This window comes from Bubalus bubalis, chromosome 5 (genome assembly GCF_019923935.1).
Source record: "Bubalus bubalis isolate 160015118507 breed Murrah chromosome 5, NDDB_SH_1, whole genome shotgun sequence".
Classification (NCBI taxonomy): Eukaryota; Metazoa; Chordata; class Mammalia; order Artiodactyla; family Bovidae; genus Bubalus; species Bubalus bubalis.
This window is the reverse complement of record NC_059161.1, coordinates 7,974,115-7,995,068: the sequence shown is the minus strand read 5'-3', so window position 1 is coordinate 7,995,068 and position 20,954 is coordinate 7,974,115. Positions and strand designations below refer to the sequence as shown.

Genomic DNA, 20,954 nt, shown 5'->3' with positions numbered 1-20,954 from the left:
ATATTTCTCCCTTTCTTCCTAAAGCTAACAAAGAACCAATTTCTTTTAAAGAAATATTAAATTCTAGTATGAAATCATAAAGACACAAAACCTATATTATATTCCCCATGTCTCTCAAACTGGAAAAACACCATATTTTCTATAAGGCATATGGAGAAATAGTTGTAAATAAGTAATAAAGCTGATAAATATGTTAGGGATCAAGACCAAAAAAAAAGCAATAGAATAGAATCACTAGACAGCAAATTATATAAGCTCACAAGATTTCCCAGCTACAAACTATGCTAATAAATCGTGCATCTCATTAGTGTCACTTCTCCAGAATAACAAAAAGACAAAGTCACAGTAACATGGAGGAAAAAATGGTCCCAGCCCTTAAGTGGCACAGTGGTAAAGAATCCGCCTGCCAGTACAGGAGACGCAGGTCCGATCCCTGAGTCGGAAGATCCCAGGAGGAGGACATGACAATCCACTCCAGTACTCTTTTGCCGGGAGAATCCCATGGGCAGAGGAGCCTGATGGGCTACAGTCCATGGAGTCGTAAAGAGTTGGGCACAACTGAGCATGCATGTATGCAGCCCTCTGGGAGCCATGCCCCCTAAAAGGCCCCCCATGCTCAAAGAATTTGCTTTCTTTTTAGAGAGTCTTCATACAGTCAAGAAAGCTCGTTAATATGTAACATCTCTGTGGTGGGCAAATACCAACAAACTGGAACTCCACATGGAATCCCAAAATGTTGAAGGGCCCTGGGGCAGGTCAATGAAGAAAGATAAGAATAATAAAAGAGAGAAAAAGGAAAAACTGACTTCATTGCCATCATCTGTCCAGCGGGAAGGATGGGAGCTTCTCATAATCTCACTTACCATTTCTCTCTTTGAATTTTTTTTTTCTCTCTTTGAATTTTACATACTGCATAAAAGACCAGGAAAATGAGTAGATGGGAGGATTCTCCCATGTATCTTTTCACTCTGTCCCCTTTTCCACTAGGTGGCTGCCCAAAGAGTCAGACACAACTGAGCGAGTGAACCGAACTGAACTACAAATATTAATCAAAAGAAAGCAGTAGTGACTACATTAATATCAGATGAAGTAGATTTCAGTGAAAGAAAACCACCAGAGTCAAAAAGGATCATTAAGTAATGACAAAAGAATCAATCCATCAAGAAGACATAACAACCCTAAACACATATGCACCAAATAACAAAGCTATGAAATATATGAAGCAAAAGCTGATAGAACAGATAGAAACAGAGAAATCCACAACTATAGTTGGAGATTTTAACATTTCTCTCACAGCAACTGATAAAACTACCACACAGATCATTAAGATTAACCATTAATCATACCACATTAATCATTAAGGATACAAAGACACTTGCCACTACCAACCAACTGGATCTAATCAACATTTATAGAATATGCCATTCAACAACATCAGAATACACATTCTCTTCAAGCTCCCATGGAACATTCAACCACAACAGATGATATTCTGGGCCAAAAAACAAAGGCCAACAAATTTAAAAGAATTTCAACATACAGAGTATACTCTCTGACACCAATGGAATCAAACTAGAAATCCATATCAAAAAGATAATAGGAAAATCTCCAAATGCTTTTCTAAACAACACAAGTCAGAAAGGAAGTCTTGAGGGAAATAAAAAATAATTAGAACTGAATAAAACTAAAAAGAATTTATCAAAATATTAGCTAAAGTACTGCTTAGAAAATACAAAACACTAAACAGTTAGAGTAAAAATATCAAAACTCTAAGAAACTAGAAAATAAGAAACAAAACAAACACAGAGCAAGCAAGAAGAAGGAAATAAAGAGCAGAAATCAATAAAATCCAAAACAGAAAAAACTCATGAAACAAAAAGCTGGTTCTCTGTAAAAGTCAGTTAAGTTCACAAACTTCTAAAAAAACAAATGAAAAATAAAAAAGACGACCCAAATTACCAAAATCAGGAATAAAAAGGATACCACTACAAACTCCACAGATCTCATGATAAGGCATACTAAGAAAAACTCTATATACATAAATTTGACCACCTAGAATAAATGGCCTAATTCCACAAAAAGCACAAACTAACAAAACTCACCCAATAAGAACACATCATTTTAACCAAACAAATGGAATTCATAGTTTTAAAATCCACAAAAAGAAAACTCCAGTCCGATGTGGTTTCACTGAAGAAATTTACCTGACATCTAAAGACGCTCTCTTTTAAAAGGGGAAATACTCCCCAACTCCTTTTATGAGCATAACAATAAACACATGAAATCTGAAAGTAAAAATACAAGATCATATATAATCAGTCAAATTCAGACACTGAACACATGAACACAGACAAGAAAATTGTCAGGAATTGCCTGGTGGCCCAGTGGCTAAGACTCCAAGCTCCCAATGCAGGGGCCAGGTTTGATCCCTGGTCAGGGAACTATGCTGTAAATAAGAGCTGCATGCTACCAGTAAAGGTGCTGCACACCTCAATTAAAAACCCCGCATGCCACAACAAAAATCAAAGATCTTTATATATGTAGTCCAGCCACATATACTAAAAAACTATGCACCAGGACCAATGAAAGTCACTCACTCATGTCTGTCTCTTTGCGACCCCCATGGACTGTGAATAGCCTTTCCCTTCTCCAGGGGATTTTCCCAACCCAGCGACTGAACTCAGGTCTCCCACATTGCAGGCAGATTCTTTAGCAGTCAAGCCACAAGGGAAGCCCAAGAATACTGGAGTAGATAGCCTATCCCTTCTCCAGAGGATCTTCCAGACCCAGGAATCGAACTGGGGTTTCCTGCATTGCAGACAGATTCTTTACCAACTGAGCTATTAGGAAAGCCCACAGCAAGACCAAGTGGAGTTTAATCCCAGGGATATAAAGCTGGTTCAATATTCAAAAATCAATCAAAGTAATCCAACATATTAACATATTCTTAATTAAAGAAGAAAAATCACATGATCATATCAATTGATGCAGAAAAAACATTGGACAAAATTCAACACTAATTCATAAAAATTCTCAGAAAACTAGGAATAAAGGGAAACTTCCTCAGCTTGATAGATGAACATCTACCAAAAAACCTTTAGAGACATCATACTTAATGGGGAAAGACTGAATGATTAAGACTGGGGAAAAAAACAAAGACATACACTCTCATAACTCATATTTCAACATTGTCCAGGAAGTCCTAGCCAACACAATAAGAAAATAAGAGTTACATAGATCGAAAAGGAAGACGTGAAAATGTCCTGATTTGTAGATGTCATGATTGTTTATTTAGAAAAACTCAACAAGTCTGCCAAAAAGAAATAAAAAATAATAATAATTAGGACTAAATGAGTCCAGAAAAGTTAAGGACCAGTTACCATCTTACAGAACATAAAGTTATGATCTTATAGAATATAAGATCAACATGTTAATAACATCTTACGAAAAAACCAAAACGAATTTTTTGGCCAACTCAATAAAAGCCAATTGTACATCTATATACTAGCAAAGAACATGTGGAAATTGAAATTTAAAATGTAAACCATTTATAAAAACTAAAAAATAGAAATACTTGGGTATAAATCTAACCCCCCAAAAATGCATAGAATTTAGATGGCTAAAAACTACAAAATACTAATGAAGTAAATCCAAAAAAGATGTAAATAAATCTACAAACATACTGTGTCCATGGATTGGAAAATTCAATATAAGGAAGACATCAGTTTTCCAAATATATCTATAAGTTTAACAGAATTCTATCAAAATCCAAGCAAGATGTTTTGTCAATACAGAAAAGCTTATTCTTCTATTTCATATTTGGAAAGACAAAAAGGAACAAAATGAGCTAAGAAAATCTTTGAGAAAAAAGCATAAAGTTAAATTATATTATTTAAGACTTACCAGTAATTAAGGAAATGTGCTGGTAGTGTAAAGACAGATACACAGATCAATGGAACAGAAATGAGAACCCAGAAATACAGCCATACAAGTCTGGCCAATTGATTTATGACACAGGCCCAAAAGAACTCAATAGAGGAATTTGTCTTTTCAACAAAAGGTGCAGTAGCAATGGGACAGAAATCTCTACCTAAATTAATATAATAATTAATCCAAGAGGGATCACAGATTTAAAGGATTTAAAGATTGAGATTTAAAGATAAAATGCAAAACTAGGAAACTTTTGAGAAAAAAAGAGAAAATCTTTGGGTCATACAACTAGGCCAAGAACACTTAGACATGTCACCAAAAGCACAGTCTGTAAGAGAAAAAAAAAGATAAACTGGACATCTGTGAAAGACCTACTAAGAGAATAAAAAATCAAAGTAATGACTGAGAAATTATATTTGCAAGCCATTCATCTGACAAAGGACTAGTATTTAGACTACATAGAGAACTCCGAACTGAACAGTAAAAATAAAGCAAACAAATTCAAGTTAAAATTGGCAAAAGATATGCATAGAATTTCACCAAAGAGGATATAGAGATGACAAATAAGCACATGAAAATACGTTCAACCTCTTTTAACCATTAGGGAAATGCAAATTAAAACCATGACAACATATCACTACATACCTATCAGGATAACTGAAATTTAAATTGTTAATAATGCCAGGTACTGGCAAATATGCAGAGAAACTAAATATCTCATACATGTTTTTGGTGGGAATATAACATGGTAGAGCCATTCGGAAAAAAGTTTATACAGTTTTCTTATAAAATCAAACATAAACTTATCATACAATCCAGCTATCTAATACCTGGGTATTTATCCCTGAGAAAATAAAACTTAAGTCCACAGAAAGACCTGTACACAAATATTCACATCAGGTTTATAATAGTCAAAAGCTGGAAACAAACAAAATATCCTGCAAGGATCAAATGGTTAAACAAACTGTGGTCCACCCCTTTTCTGCAAAGAAAAGCAACAAACTCTTGACACACAAGAAGTATGAATCTCAAGGACATTAAACTGGGGGGCGGGGGGCAGGAAGAGAGCCAGTCTCAAAAGATTACATACCGTATGATTCTCTTTATAGAACATTCTCAAAAGACAAAATCATGGGATGGAAAACAAAACAGTGGCTTCCATGGGTTAAGGCTAGGGAGAACAGGATGGGTATGACTAGAAAGAGGCAGCAAGGGAGTTCCTGGTTCTATACTTTAACTGTGCTTGTGGTTAGTGAAAGAAAAAGAAAAGAAGCACATTCAAAGTCACAATACACAATTTAGAAAACCTGCGGTTTCCATGCTTGAACCACGAGGAGCCCAGCCACATGGACCTCTAGTCGCCACTAGGGGGCGACTCCAGAGGTACAGCTATGAAGATGAAGGTGTTGCAGGGAAGTGGATGACTCAGACTTCTCATTTGCATACCCATCATACCCTGCAGAGTACAATCTTTTCAGGCTTAAAATAATATATTTTTTCAGCTCAACATTTCTAACTATGAGAAGTTTGCTTACACAATTCCTTGTTTAAACTTTAGGCAGGAAGTAACCCTTGGGATACAGAACCACCATCAGCGAAGTAGGAGTTGCAGTTAGTGGGAGGTGCCCGCTCAGCAAGCGAACTATACTTCTCGGTTTCTCTTCGTATTGCACAAATCTTTCGCTTCTTACTTGAGATTTTCGTGGGGAGAAACAACCTTGAGTTGTTATACTAATTTTTGGAGGCTTTGCTTCGGCAAGGCTGATCTTTCATGGTATAAAAAAAAGACCTCATTTGGTGAAAATAGTAATATGATTTGGGTTTTTCAGTGTTGTATTATATATAGTCAGTGTAGTTGGAGTTTTCTTGGTACTTCAGGCAGGGAAACATTTATCTACTTTGCAGAAGAGACGTGGATTCAATTCTTGGACAAGGGACAGAAAGGTTTTCCCCCAGAGAAGGGTTCGATTCTGGGGCCCTACACACAGAAAGCTTTCCCCCAAAACAAGAACAAAAGAGGGCCAGAAAAGTACCTATAAGAAAGACAGGTGCACGCCAGAAGAGATAGCTAAGCCCTTCTCAGCGGACATGATGAGTCTGAGAGAACTCCTGGAGTTGGTAAATGGACAGGAGCGAGGCGTGGCGTGCTGCAATTCAAGGAGGTCGAAAAGAATCGGGTATGTCTAGCGACTGAACGAAGCATTTCTAAGTGTGAACTTCACTAAATAAGGCTCCATTGGGGTTTTTTTGTTTGTTAGTCAGAAGTGAAGTAAAAGTCGTTCAGTTGTGTCTGACACTTTACAACCCCATGGTCCAACCTTCTCAGTCCGTGGGATATTCCAGGCAAGGGTACTGGTCCAGTTCAGTTCAGTCGCTCAGTCGTGTCCGACTCTGCGACCCCATGAATCGCAGAGTACTGGAATGGGTTGCTATTTTCTTCTCCTGAGGGTCTTCCCAACCCGCGTCTCCCACAGTGGCAGATGCTTTACTATCTGCGCCACCAGAGAAGTCCTGTGAAAATATCTGTACAACTGTGAAAATATTATAGGTTGAAATCACGGAAGTTATACCAGGTAAAGTCTGGACTTGCCAGTTATTGGTGACTCCTATCAGACACACTAAAACGACTTGAAAATCACTTCTTTTCTCTACCCTACACCAAGTCAAGAGTGCAAGCACAGGGGGATGTGGAGAGGTTAACATGGAACCTTACATTACCATATGTAAAATGTACAGCCAAGGGGTATTGCCTGTAGGACTCAGGGAACTTCTACCCAGGGGGTTTTATAGGGGACATATGTATACCTATGGCTGACTTCATGTTGTTGTTTGGCAGAAACCAACATAAAGAGTCGGACACGACTGAGCAACTGTACTGAACACAATTCTATAAAGTGATTATCTTTCCATTAAAAATCAATTGGGGCGGGGCGGGAATAGGAAAAAGGAGTTTAAAATGGCAGTGACCAAAAGACAAAGAAAAAAAAGCCTAAGAAGATTCGAGCAGGGAGAACCTCAGATGAAACAAACAGCCCTCCTGGCCAGCCCAATTTACACAGGGCAGGCTCCAGGGGAGGAGACAAAACATATAAAAAGAGGAGCCAAGACTGAGCCTCTCCTTTTTTGAGGTTGGCCTGCCCTCACACGTCAAGGGTACTATGTTTTTTGCAATAAGACAGAGCTGTAACCAAGCTGTAACACTGGTCCGACATTTCAAGTCTTAGCTGCAGCGAGACATAAGGGAGGAAATCACACACTCCCCACAACAGGGGTTTCAAGAGGGAGGGGATATATGTATACCTATGGCTGATTCATGTTGATGTTTGGCAGAAACCAACATAATTCTATAAAGCATTATCTTTCCATTAAAAATGAAATTAATGTTAAAAAATAATTCAAAAAATGTATATATATACACATATACACTCTCAGTGATGGCCCTGAGGACCCATTCAAAGGCCCTGTATGAATCTACAAGTTGGAGAATTTCAGGGCACCTGGCATCAAACAAATTGTTTCTCTGTCCATCATGTCACGGTGTTACAGGGAAGAATAAGATCTGACTTCATGTGTTTACTTTAAACCTTACTTCCTGTTGCTTTGTTTACTGAAAGCATCCTGTCTGTACAAAATGGTGTGCCTGCGCCTCCGGAACCTTGCCCCCCTGCCTGAATGTTAAACCCAAGTGCCTTTCTTTTATTCAGGGCAACACCCTGGCCCTCTCTACACCTATGAAAGGCTGCAAGAAATAAGAAACACATCTCCTCCCCCAGGATGGCCATTCCGAGAGATTTACAGGATTAATGGCCTTTGTACTTCCTCACCTCCTCCAGCGGCTGTAAGATGGTTACTTGGAGACCTTAGGCTGCCCTCTTCTCAGTCTGCCAGCTTTCCGAATAAAGTTGTATCCCTTGCCTCAACACCTCATCTGATTTATTGGCCTGTCGTGTTGCAAGCAAAGCGAGCTTCAGCTCAGTTCAGTCGCTCAGTTGTGTCCAAGTCTTTGCAAGCCCATGGATGGCAGCACACCAGGCCTCCCTGTCCATCACTAACTCCCGGAGTTCACCCAGACTCATGCCCATTGAGTCGGTGATGCCATCCAGCCATGTCATCCTCTGTTGAGCTTAGACTCGGTAAAAATATCCGTGGAAGTAACACTCCATGTGTGGTAGTGGTTCCTAAAGGAAAAGGAGCCCCTAAAAAAACCTCATTGGGCCCATGAGACGGACAGGTATGAACTAGTTTCCACCGCCTGCCTAACAAATGTCTACACGTGTGACTGAATTTAGCTGGAGAACTGCCTTCTTTAAACCCAGGAGCAAAATTATGATGGAATAATCCTCACTTATCTTGAATTTTTCAGCAGCCACTGTGATCCTCAAAGTAGTTTCAGTCAGTTCCACACCCAGAGATGCCACCCTTCACATCTCCCACGGGCCCATGATCTCACTGTTATCCTGAGGCTGGTTCTAATTTCTTTTTTAACAGACTTATCATCTGTCATGTCATGATTTTAAAGGGTAGTAACCTTCTTAAGAATGGTGACAGGCACCACTTTTAGGGGATATACTGGGAGAAAGAAGTGTTTCCGCTTCTCCCCACTTCCCCACATCTCTCCCCAGATTTCAGCTCCAAGCCACGCTGAACTCTGCTCCTCCTACCCTCAGAATCCCATCTGTTGGAGTACTTACATAGGATGTGTTGTGTCAACAACCTCACCTACCCCAAGGGACTATTCTTAAAGATCAGTCAGTTCAGTCGCTCAGTTGTGTGATTCTTTGTGACCCCATGGACTGCAGCATGCCAGGCCTCCCTGTCCATCACCAACTCCCAGAGTTTACTCAAACTCATATCCATCGAGTCAGTAGTGCCATCCAACATCTCATCCTCTGTTGTCCCCTTCTCCTCCTGCCTTCAATCTTTCCCAGCATCAGGGTCTTTTCCAATGAGTCAGTTCTTCGCATCTAGTAGCCAAAGTATTGAAGCTTCAGATTTAGCATCAGTCCTTCCAATGAATATTCAGGACTCATCTCCTTTAGGATGGACTGGTTGGATCTCCTTGCAGTCCAAGGGACTCTCAAGAATTTTCTCCAACACCACAGTTCAAAAGCATCAGTTTTTCAGCACTCAGCTTTCTTTATAGTCCAACTCTTACATCCATACATGACTACTGGAAAAACCACAGCCTTGACTAGACTGAACTTTGTCAGCAAAGTAATGTCTCTGCTTTTTAATATGCTATCTAGGTTGCTCATAGCTTTTCTTCCAAGGAGCAAGCGTCTTTTAATTTCATGACTGCAGTCACCATCTACGGTGATTTTGGAACCCAAAAAAATAAAGGCTGTCTCTGTTTCCATTGTTTCCCCATCTATTTGCCATGAAGTGATGGGACCAGATGCCACGAGCTTCATTTTTAGCATACTGAATTTTAAGCCAGCTTTTTCACTCTCCTCTTTTCACTTTCATCAAGAGGCCCTTTAGTTCCTCTTTGCTTTCATCCATAAGGGTGGTGTCATCTGCATATCTGAGGTTATTGATGCTTCTCCCAGCAATCTTGATTCCAGCTTGTGCTTCATCCAGCCTGGCATTTCTCATGATGTACTCTGCATATAAGTTAAATAAGCAGGGTGACAATATACAACCTTGATGCTCCTTTCTCGATTTGGAACCAGTCCATTGTTCCATGTCAGGTTCTAACTGTTGCTTCTTGACCAGTATACAGATTTCTCAGGAGGCATTTGGCATCATCTTTTAGGATTTGAAAAACAACACCCAGTTCTTAAAGCTAACAGTGCCCAAATGCAGAATCCACATTCCACAAGGTCTGAGCTAGCATCTGAATGGTCCCAGTCAGAAATTCAGTTTCAGACATGGCCACAATTCAAACGATTTCAATACTGGTATCTAAAGCTGCATGTGAGACTTTACTAGCTCACCCTCCTCCTAACACTCCCATGCTTCTCTGTCCCTTCACTTTGAAGTTCTATCCCTCCATCAGACTAGCAGGGTGTCTGCTCCAGCCCACAGAGTAGAACGGCCAAAGCTCAGATGAATCCTTCCTACAAGGTACTTGTTGGAGAACCTCAAGACAGAGAACAGGTTCAGTGGCAGATTTTGTACCTGCCACTAAATAAATGTTTGCACACGTGGCAGTATTCAGATCTGGACTCTTTCCTTCCGATGTATCACTTGGCAGCGAGACTGTAAGAGCAGAAGAGATTTTAATTCACCCACCTCCAATTACCAGGAGCTACAAAGAGTCAAACCAAAGAACGTGATAGACTCGGGTTGAGACACACACGATCCTTCTGTTCAAGGTTCAGGTCAGATCCACCTCCTCCAGGAAACCCTCCCTGTCATTCCAAGGTTAGAAATTCTCCCAGAAACTTTTGGCTATACCAACCAGTATACTTCCCAGGTGGCACCAGTGGTAAAGAACCCATCTGCCAATGCAGGGAGACATAAGAGACACAGGTTCAATCTCTAGGTCAGGAAGATCCCCTGGAGAAGGGCAACCCACTCCAGTATCCTTGCCTGGAGAATCCCATGGACAGAGGAGCATGGTGGGCTACGGTCCACAGGGTCGCCAACGGTCAGACACTAATGAAGCGACTCAGCACACAGGAACATACCAACCCGAGACACACATACAAATGGAAACGCTGTGGTAAAGTTAAAGCGAGTGCTAATTTTCAGGCAGGACAGACAAACAGGACCAGCCGTCCTAGCTGTGCACACCTGACGTCTCTACAGCTTGCCTGGCACTGCTGCCCTTGGTTAAGTAACCGGAACATCATCCTTACAAAAACAACATGGCAGCCTGGTGTTCTTGGGTGGAGTATAAGCTTCCTAAGGAGAGGAACCATGCTTCTCACTTCCCTCAGCCCACAGAACCTACAGCAAACCAGCTGGTTAGCAAAGAATTACTCGTAAACTGACCGGTCTGTGGTTGAGAAATTTCTCACCACTCCAGATCTGTATCAGCACCTCAAGATGTTACTAAGAATTCATGGAGAACCTCTCTCTCTCTCTTTCTCTCTCTCTCTCTCACACACACACACACACACACATCTGATCTTTTAGTTCTGCAGAGCTAAACCCTTTGTTCTAACTTCACCTTATCTTCTCCTGGCTCCTTCAAGAACCTTTGAATGAAATAAATCATATTTTCCATGAGCTAGAAGATATAAAAAAAAGAGAGGAGGGCTGAGCAGGGGACTTAGCAAATCTAATACGCAAATCTGATGTTTATCCGTCTGCACTGCAGACCCTATTTTTACACAAGGCAGAGCTCCCTTTCCTGTCCTCCCCAGGAAATCACTGCTGCTTCACTTTTTCCCCCTCCTGGCTGCAAATCTCCAACACATCAAGGACATCCAGCGGCGGGTGGGGGTGAGACTAGACAAGAAATGATGCACTGGCAGGTTAAGGGCAGGAGCTCTTTGTGTTGACGAGAGGGAATCAAGCCCAACGTGTGCTCGGGGCCCTTCCTCCCATCACTAGTCCGTGGGCTTCTTCCCCTACCATTTGGAGACCCCTCAGCCCCCTCTCTCTCTTCCTGGGCTGGCACAGGACACAGGACTCTTCCTCTGCTGAGTAGCCCCTCTGTGAAAAGGCAAAGCTGCGTAAAATCCAATTTTCTGATACTAAAGACAGGCTGAAAATTCACACACACAGCCAAACCACTTATTAATCTGTCCCCATCAGATGGAGGGAGGCAGAGATATAACCAGCACACCAGAATTGTCTTTGAGGAACTACAGCTTAAGGAAAAATGAGGGAAGGCCTACATTGTCTAAACCCACCAGACGTCAGACACGTGGAACCTGGCAAACATTGCCAAGGGACCAGTGTTCCTTCACACCAAGTCCCCGACCAGCCAGGCATGTCCACCTTCCAACAGCCACTCCTGAATGCCTATTCTGTGTCAGGCAGAGATGAAAAATCCTCTTATGTCTAAAAGAGGTAACTCCTGGGACTTCCCTGGTGGTCCAGCGGCTAAGACTCTGCGCTCCCAGTGCAGGCAGCCTGCATTCAATCCCTCACCAGGGAGCTGGATCCCGCAAGGGTTCACACGCAGCAACTACAGACCCACACGCCCCGCAATGAAGACCCGGTGCAGTCACATAAATAAATATGTAACACCGGCTCAGGAAGGAGTCGTAGGAATGGAGCTCGTGGGAGGGAGAAACCCAGGCCAGCAGGGGGATGAGCCAGGAAGCAGCATCAGGAAAGGTTCCACGCGGGCTGCTCCTCGAGCAGGAGGGAGGCGCCCACCAGTCTGCATGAAGATCTCAGGGAGGAACATCAAGATGTCCCTGGGGAATGTCAGATGATCCTGTTACTTGAAAGCTCAGAGGGACCACACAGGAGCTGAGGCTGCTGGAACAAGGCCGGGCCAGTGGACAAATGGAAAGGGGCTGAATGTCAGCCTTGGAGCATGGGTTTGACATGGTAAGAAACGGGGAGCCATGTGTGGGTTCTGAGCAACATTGGGGCTAGTGGTAAAGACCCCGCCTGCCAATACAGGAGATTTAAGAGTGGCAGGTTCGATCCCTGGATCAGGAAGATCCCCCTGGAGGAGGGTATGGCTACCCACTCCAGTATTCTTGCCTGAAGAATCCCATGGACAGAGGAGCCTGAAGGGTTACAGACCACAGGGTCGTAAAGAGTCAGACATGACTGAAGCAGCTTAGCACACATGCCTGAGATCTACATTCCAGAATGTTAACTCCAGGAATATGCAAACTCTGAGTGGGATAGATCAGGAGAGACAGGCAAGGCAGGGAACGCACAGGGCTCCTGAGAAAGGCCTCAGAAGAAACACCAATGCCCTCGTCCCCTTCAGTAACCATCCTCTGCTTCTGAATACAGTCCAGACTCCACATGTGGGACCCGATGGCCTTTATGCTCTAGCCTCTATCTTGTATCATCTCTTCCTCTCACACGCGACCTCCCAGCCAGGCTGATTGACTCTCTGAAATGCAGTCCGTTATGCCTGCTATTCCCTTCTTTCCCATCTTTCCCCAATACCTCACCTCTGATCCCTGTGCGTTTGGGTGGCAGGCAGCTTCTGTTTCTCCATGCCCGGCGGGTGGTTACATCACTTACCTCACTGCCTCAGCATCACTGCCCCCCAAATTTAAGGCCCAGTGAGGACAGAGACAGAGCCTGGAAGGTCACAGCCTCCCAGTACCCAGCCTGGAAGCCTCTTACACAGTAGCCACTCAAGGAATATTTGTTAAATGATTCAGCACAGAGCTTTCTGGCTTGTTGGGGTTTTTTTTGGTATCAAAATATAAAGTGATTTATAAGTAACAATATTAAAATTTTGATGGATAAAACTTGAGTAGCTAAAAATTGTATCTTTACTTAAGAAACAACCTTTTCTCTCTTAACATTCAAAGACATTAGTGGTCAAGCTTCCTTCTCTGATTTGTCTTTTATTTCTAACCTTCTGGCAAGCGCTGAAAATTCCTCTCTGATTCTACTTCTGAAAGAACTTATTTACAAGAAGTTTCAGAACTGTGACAGGAAGAGTGTCCTCGGGAAAGAAATGAGTAATTGATTACATGCAAGAATTGTAATTGATTACATGCAAAATTCTTCATAATATATCAGGCTTTGGAGAGCTCCTTTCAGTAGCAACCAACTCCTTCTAGACTGAACTGTTCCTCTGTAGAACATTATCTCCTTGCCAGAGAGGGGGGAATCAACAAATCCTAGCTCTAAAGCAAGGATGTCATCAACCATGGAAGGACAAAATGATGACCACAGCATGGACTGGGGGTCCATTCTGTACCAAGCACATACATGCTGGGTGGGGTTTATATATATATATATATATATATATATTTTTTTTTTTTTTTAAGTTATTTGGCTGTTAGGTCTTAGTTGTAGCACTCAGGATATTTGATCTTCACTGTGGCATGTGGAATCTAGTTCCCCAACCAGGGATTGAACCTGGGCCCCCTACATTGACAGCAGAGTCTTAGAGCCCACTAGGGAAGTCCCCATGCTGGGTGTTTTATATCCATTATCTCTTTCTCTACAACGAGACCTCCCATGCCCATATTCCAAAAAAGAAAACTAAGGCTCAAATGGGGTAAATGATTTTCCAAAATGGAGCAAACTGCAGTTTCGACTCAAGTCCATCCAACCCCAAACCTGTGCTCTTTCCATTATGCCAACTATCTTGAATCAGAAATAAATATAAAGGGGAAAAAATTCATGACAACACAGCCCAACATAGAGCTTCATTCACGAATGATCAGTTGATTCAGAGCCTACTATCTGGAGACATCAAGCAAGAAACACAGCCACTAAACCGTCTTCTTTATATTCTGAGGCCATCGAGCAAGAATGTTAGGTGTGGGCGGGGGCCAGGGGGAGAAAGGAACCAGCAAACACCAAGACAGATGGCCAGAACTGGAAAGGCGTTGAGCTCAAGTCCTCCCTGACCACACACAGGCTCCTGCACACGACCGCTCCAGGAAGGCACTGGAGCCCGCGCAGGCAGGCACGGCCAAGCCTGGAGGGAGAGGCGTCACAAAACAGGAGGCACACACCACAGCACATGGAATCTCAACAGTCCTTGAGAGCTGCAGCCACTACCCCTGGCCTCTTGGCGAAAGCAAGCAGCTTTACTCTGATGGAATAAACCCAGTGGTATTCCTGGTTTGGGCTACAATCAATCCTCCAAACTCTACCATTAAGCAACAACTGGGGGGACTGTGGTCAGGCCCAACACCATTTCACTGCCCCAAAGCTTTGCTTTGAGTCACCATCACCCTAACACTCTCATCCCCTTTCCAACCACAGTTCTTCCTCTGGAAGAATGTCTTCGCTACTGGGAACCTTGCCAAGCCCACCAGTTCTGAGGCACTCAGCTGAAGGTCGCCCTCCTCTCCCAGAAGTGGGGGGCGAGGGGGGGGCCGCCTGTGCCCGCAGGGGTGCCTCCCTGTTCTGACTGTCAACACTGTCCCACCTAGCGTTTACCTACGCGTCTGTCTAGGTGCCCTTAGGACTGACGCATTTTACTCCAATGATGCATTCTGGCACGGTGTTCCTCTCACCAACTCTGTTCCAGGTACTGAAGATACAGGACTGATTAAATCCCAGCCCTGCCCTGTGGGACTCACAGTCTGGCAGAGGATGGATAATACAAGACAAAAGTTGTACAAATATACTTATCATAATAGTGCCCAAGATGCGATCCAAGGCATTAGTACACATCACCCTGCTCATTTCTTTCATATCATTTAGCTCAATCTGTGGCTGTCACGTTATTTCTTTACTTACGGTCGGTCTGTCCCCAGTAGGAGACCCTGGGACTGGAGCCTTGTCTGTCTGGCTCACTGCTATGTCCCCAGCACTCCGTATGGGCTTGTGCACAGAAACACATTCATTAAAAGCAGCATTTGTGGAAGGTGATACAAACTGAGGCAGAGAAGTGCCAGGAACTATGAGCATGAAGCCCAGTTTAGAGGTCCAGGTAAAAATTCCATGACAGGAGACACCGGAGCTCAGATGTGAAGCAGGAGTGCGGACCTGAAAACGAAGAGGTGAGGCCCAAGCCAGAGGAGGAATTGGGAGGAGCAAAGGGAAGAAAGGGCCGAATCAGCATGACAGAGCCCTTCACTGTTACCTCGGCTGGCTGTTCGCAAACAGAGGCAGTTTTGTCCTTAGGGGACATGCGGCAATGCCTGAAGCCACCAGCAACTGTCATGACTTGGAGCAGCAGGGACTCCAGGCACCCAGAATCCAGGGATGCGGCTCAACACCCTACAAGTTACAGAACAGCTCCCCAGCGCCTGCCCTGACCACCACCTACAACAGTGGATGCCAGCAGTGCCGAGGTCTGGCGATACCTAAAGGACATGAAAACTCCCAAAGTTCACCATTCCTACTCACACCTACTACTGTCTTTTTATTAGAATTTGGATCAGAATAGCATTTGCTTGTCCCCTCCCATAACCTCCAAAGGAAATACTCAGAGCCAACTGGGCCTTTATTTTAGCTGAAATGAGACTTTTAGCAGATACCAGTGGACCTCCTATTGTTACATATGACCCTGGGTCTATTTCATGGTCTTCACCAAGCACATGGAATCAATTTTCTTTGTCTGTTGGCGACCCACCCTGACTCATCACTTTCCCTCTACATTCTAGGACCCCAAAATACCCACCCCCTATGCAGGGTAATGAGACACAGAAATACGAGGCTAAGAGGGGCTCAACAGCATCAAATGAACGGACAGACGGATGGCCAGCCGGACAGAGGGACAGAGACCTTTCAGAATAGAACTTTGGAACCTTGGAACTTTTTCGGTTCACTGAAAAGCTGAAACTCCAATACTTTGGCCACCTGGTGCAAAGAACTGACTCATTGGAAAAGACCCTGATGCTGGGAAAGATTGAGGGCAGGAGGAGAAGGGGACAATAGAGGATGAGACAGTTGGATGGCATCACCAACTCGATGGACACGAGTTTGAGCAAGCTCCGGGAGTTGGCAATGGACAGGGAGGCCTGGCGTGCTGCGGTCCATGGGGTCGCAGAGAGTCGGACTTGACTGAGCGGCTGGACTGAACGTGGAGCTTTTCTCTGTGCCTTGCGCGCTTTTCCCCAAAGGCAGAGTCGGTCTGAACACTGACACCCACTGACCATGCCCATCACAGGGGCCTGTCACAAAGAATGCACAGAAGAGGTCACGTCCCCAGGACTCTAAAGCCTGGGCAGGAAGTCAAGCAGCTGAATGTGACAGAGTGGCGGGAGTGGCGGGAGCTGGGAAGTCAGTGCAGACAAGGGCCCTTTGTCCAGGGGTACCAACAGCGACACCCAGGGGGGCTGAGCCTGCAACAGTGAAATCCGTGGGGCCTGATCCTCCTTCAGCTTCTCATAGCAAAAGTCTCTTAGTCTAAAATGAGTTTACTTATTTGTGCCCCCAGCAAACAATTTGTTATTATCTGAAATGTCTGAATGATGACTCTAAAATTTAAGGAAGAAAAAAATGTCACCATTTTTTTCTGTTGCAAGAAACCCAAAAGCAGCGTATTTCTAAAGAGTGGATTCAAGAGGCTCACAAGGACTAACTCCCACTGTGACCAGAGCAGGACCCTGTGGGGCCTTCCCAGGACAGACCCCTCCCTGCATCCCACGTCCTCCGCCTGCCTCTTGTCTGTAGGAAAGCTTTAGCCAGAGAAGAAGTCTAATCAGAGACGTGAGAAAAATGCAAAAAAACAAAGGAAAGTCAAACAAAGCAAAACAATGATAGCTTACCCACTAGGCAAAGTCAAGGACCTCCCGTTTCTTCACAAGGTCTATAGATAGAGTCTGAGCCGTATGTTTCAAGCTGTTTTGCAGATACTGAAACCCCCACCGGGTAGAAGAAGGTAACTGTGTGCTGCCCGCAAGCACAGAGACCCCAGACCAGCTGGAACCAGAAGGTTGACGATGTTGACTCTTGCTTGCCTCGCCACCAGCAGAAGGGCTACCTGTCACCTCTAGGAAAGCAACGGCAGCCACCCTGCCTGCTGTCTAAGCAGGCACAGTGAGCTGCAGAGGAGGGGACGTGAGCCAGCCCACTGCTGCCATGAAACCAGAGGGCAGAGGGGCGGGTGATGCCCAGCATGCCCTGCAGGACGGCCAGGAGGGCCACTAGAGGCGGGAAGGAAGCAGGTCTGTAGTTGCCCACAGGTGGCATAGGGACTGTGCAGGCCTCTCTACAAGCGAACAAGCTCCATTCCGAGTGTGCGCATGAATACAATTTGTTCACAAGCCCAACAAAGCTAGCCTGGGTACCCAACTAACACAACTGGCAATACACTACTGCATTATAATAGGTTTATAATACTTTTCACACAAGTAATATATTAAAAAACAAACACAAATAGAGAAAACATTTTTTTAATCTTACAGGATTCTTACAGATACGTGCACTAACTTGCGTGATTGGACATGCCAACACAAGCTGGCATCTTCAAAGTTTGCAGCTTGAAGGGTCGTATGTAGGGGACTTACTGTATGCCTAGATCAGAAAGGAACTTTCTGATCTTTACAAAAGGGAAATTTGCACAAACTGCTAAGGTTACTGATCCACATGTCCAGTATTCTGGGAGGAGAACCTGAGACAACATAAAGCTAGAGCATGCGGAATGCCCATACTCCACATCGTGTGCTCATACCTTTTTCCACAAGAAAGGTATTTAATTTCCAGTCGCTGTTGAGTACCATGCCTGGGCCAACGCCAAATATAAAAGTGATGCAAAATATCGAGATCAGGTTTGAAAACTGAAAAGGTTTTATCATTGATCCACTTTGTACCTTCTTTAATCCTCCGAATAAAGTGCCAGTCTCCAGGTCAAATTCTCGGTCCAGTTCCTCTTCATGTTCTGACAAGAAAAACAGGGTCTGTTAGTCAACAAATCTAAATAAAACTGGGTTGGCTTATTAGGAGAGGCACTAAAAGAAACTGGCATACAGCCTGGAAAAGCTGCCTCTGGACTGAGCTACAGGCATGGAGATGTGTCACACTCCTTCATTTCTATGACCTCAGTTCCTGGAAAAACGAGGGGCTGATGGCAATGTCCCTTTAACTTGCCATAAGGGTCACAAAAGGAGAGGGATCAAGAGTGAAAGTTCCCGGTGCAAGGGACCACAGGAGGGATGAGAGCAAATGCCTCACTTGCACAAATGGTGAAAAAAAGTTTTTGAACAGACCGTGGCAGAAAATGATGGTGATCACAGCCTACTGCATAATGCTAACAAGATTACCGATGGAGTTATATAATGGTAACACATATCGGACACGACTGAAGTGACTTAGCAGCAGCAATACATATGCTTATAAGTGAACAATACAATTTGTTTAAAACAAAAAATATTTTAAAACTTTCATTCAAATAACGTTTAAAAAATGAACAATAACCAGGCACAGTGTGAAATAGTAGGAAGGAAGCAGAACATGACCGGCATGGCTATTGCCCTCCCAGGACTTACTGCACCCTGGGTAAGAGAGACAAACAAGTAGTAAGAAATTACGATGACGCTGATGAATGCCATGACATGGGAGGTAAGGATATTCAGCTGTGGGGGCTGAATTTGGGGTGTCTAAGTGATTGATCTCTCTGGGTGTCTATGTGGGCTTCCCTGGTGGCTCAGATGGTAAAGGGTCTGCCTGCAGGGCAGAAGACCTGGGTTCGACCCCTGGGTTGAAAGATCCCCTTGGAGAAAGCAATGGCAACCCACTCCAGTACTTTTCACTGAAGAATCCCAGGGACAGAGGAGCCTGGTGGGCTACAATCCATGGGTCACAGAGTCAGACACGACTGAGCAACTACCACACACACACACACACACACGTGATATCTAATAGGCAGCTGGATGGGCATGGATGGAGCACAAAAGAGTGCCTCAGCTGGAGGGAAAGACTTAGAAAAGTCCTCGGTATAAGGGCAGTGATGAAGCCTCCAGAGATGGCTGAGATCGACCAAAATGGCACAGACTACACAGACAAGAAAAAAAAAAAAAAATCCAGTTCTTATCAGACCAACAAACAAAAAACACAGACGAGCACAAGGGAGAACCAAGAAAGATCAAGGGAAACGTAATTTCCCTGAAATGATGCTTGTTTCAGAGTAGGGTCAAGGGGCAGATGCACACACACTCAAAGCGAACAGCAGCTCCAGCCTCCAACCGCAGGCAACACTGCCTCCAGGGAGACAGAAAAGGGAGGCGCACGGAGCACTGGGCCCAGGGACCCCCAGGCCCCACCTCTAGGGCAGCTCACACTGAATTCCACAAGGTGCGGGAGGTGGCGTGGCAGTGTGTGGTTGCCCCGGTCCTTTCTGTTACAGTTACACACGTGCCACACTGGGCACGTATATGTGTGTGGTGGTGTACACAGACTCAAGTCCCAAGAAAACCCAGACCCACCAGCAAGCTGCGACAACCCAACACAGCAGCAGATCCCTCTGAAGGCTATCAATAAGAAGGAGGAAAACCCCTCTGCTTTCTTGTCTCTTCTCGTTTGGTTTCACTTTCCTACAAAGTGCAACCTCCAGAAACATCCGAATTACGCAGAATTGAAACAAAGCGAAAAACTGGAGTCCTTAGGAGATATCCTAAGGGTGCATTCACTGACTCGATGGACGTGAGTCTGGGTGAACTCTGGGAGTTGGTGATGGGCAGGGAGGCCTGGCGTGCTGTGATTCATGGGGTCGCAAAGAGTCGGACACGACTGAGCGACTGAACTGAACTGAACTGAAGGGTACATTGCAAAGCCTTGAAGTGTCCGTGCGAAGCACCAGCCACCCCCCGGTTAGGACACATCGCCCTCTAGTGGGGAAAAAAGGAATCGTATGCGGACAGGACAATCCAGATGAAACCCTGTCCTGCCACTGTCCAACTGAAGTACTACGTGAGACATATTTATAATTTTAACGTTTTTAGTAACCACACCGTAAAAAGAAAAAAAAAGACAAAAATTTAAGGTGAAATTAATTTCAATATATCTTATTTATCCCAATATATCCAAACATTATTTCAACATGGAATCAACACTAAACAATTACACATATTCCTTTTTCTTCCTAATTCTTCAAAACTCCATGGACACATTATCCTTAAAGCACATCCCAGTCTGAAGCAGCCACATCCCAGGAGCTCACCTGTGGCTAGGCCACGACAGTATCGTCCTAGACCAAAATCCTCAGCTTTTGGAGAATTCCTACCAGTCACTGAAGGAAACGAGGCTCAAAATAGCCTGGAGTTAAAACTCCCCTCCGGGTCCTCCCCACCATTCTATGCAAAACAAAGAAGTCTCTCACTCGAAGAAAAAAATGGACATTAAGGTTGATTACACCCAGCTCCCAGCCGGTCCAGCCTCTGGCCGATCTCCAGAATTCCTTGCCCCAGTCGTTTAAGAGATAACTACTCCGAACCACCTTGGAGAAGAACAGGCCCCCTTAAGACAGCAGAGTGCCTCATATATGCCTATATACACTCACTCTTTTCTTGGGTTAGTGA

General features: G+C 44.2%; 1 protein-coding gene and 1 non-coding gene across 2 annotated transcripts in view; one reads left to right on the top strand and one right to left on the bottom strand.

The window, feature by feature from the left end:
* Positions 1-20,954, bottom strand: part of HHAT (hedgehog acyltransferase) — a 346,658-nt gene that overhangs the window by 298,386 nt on the left and 27,318 nt on the right. The window contains exon 3 of the mRNA XM_045165642.1: positions 18,252-18,319. Within this exon, the coding sequence (XP_045021577.1) occupies positions 18,252-18,319 (68 nt within the window). The remainder of the gene's footprint in view (positions 1-18,251; positions 18,320-20,954) is intronic.
* LOC112585358 lies at positions 5,578-5,693 on the top strand. The gene has a single exon (XR_003109823.3). It is a non-coding gene; the product is annotated as a U5 spliceosomal RNA (small nuclear RNA).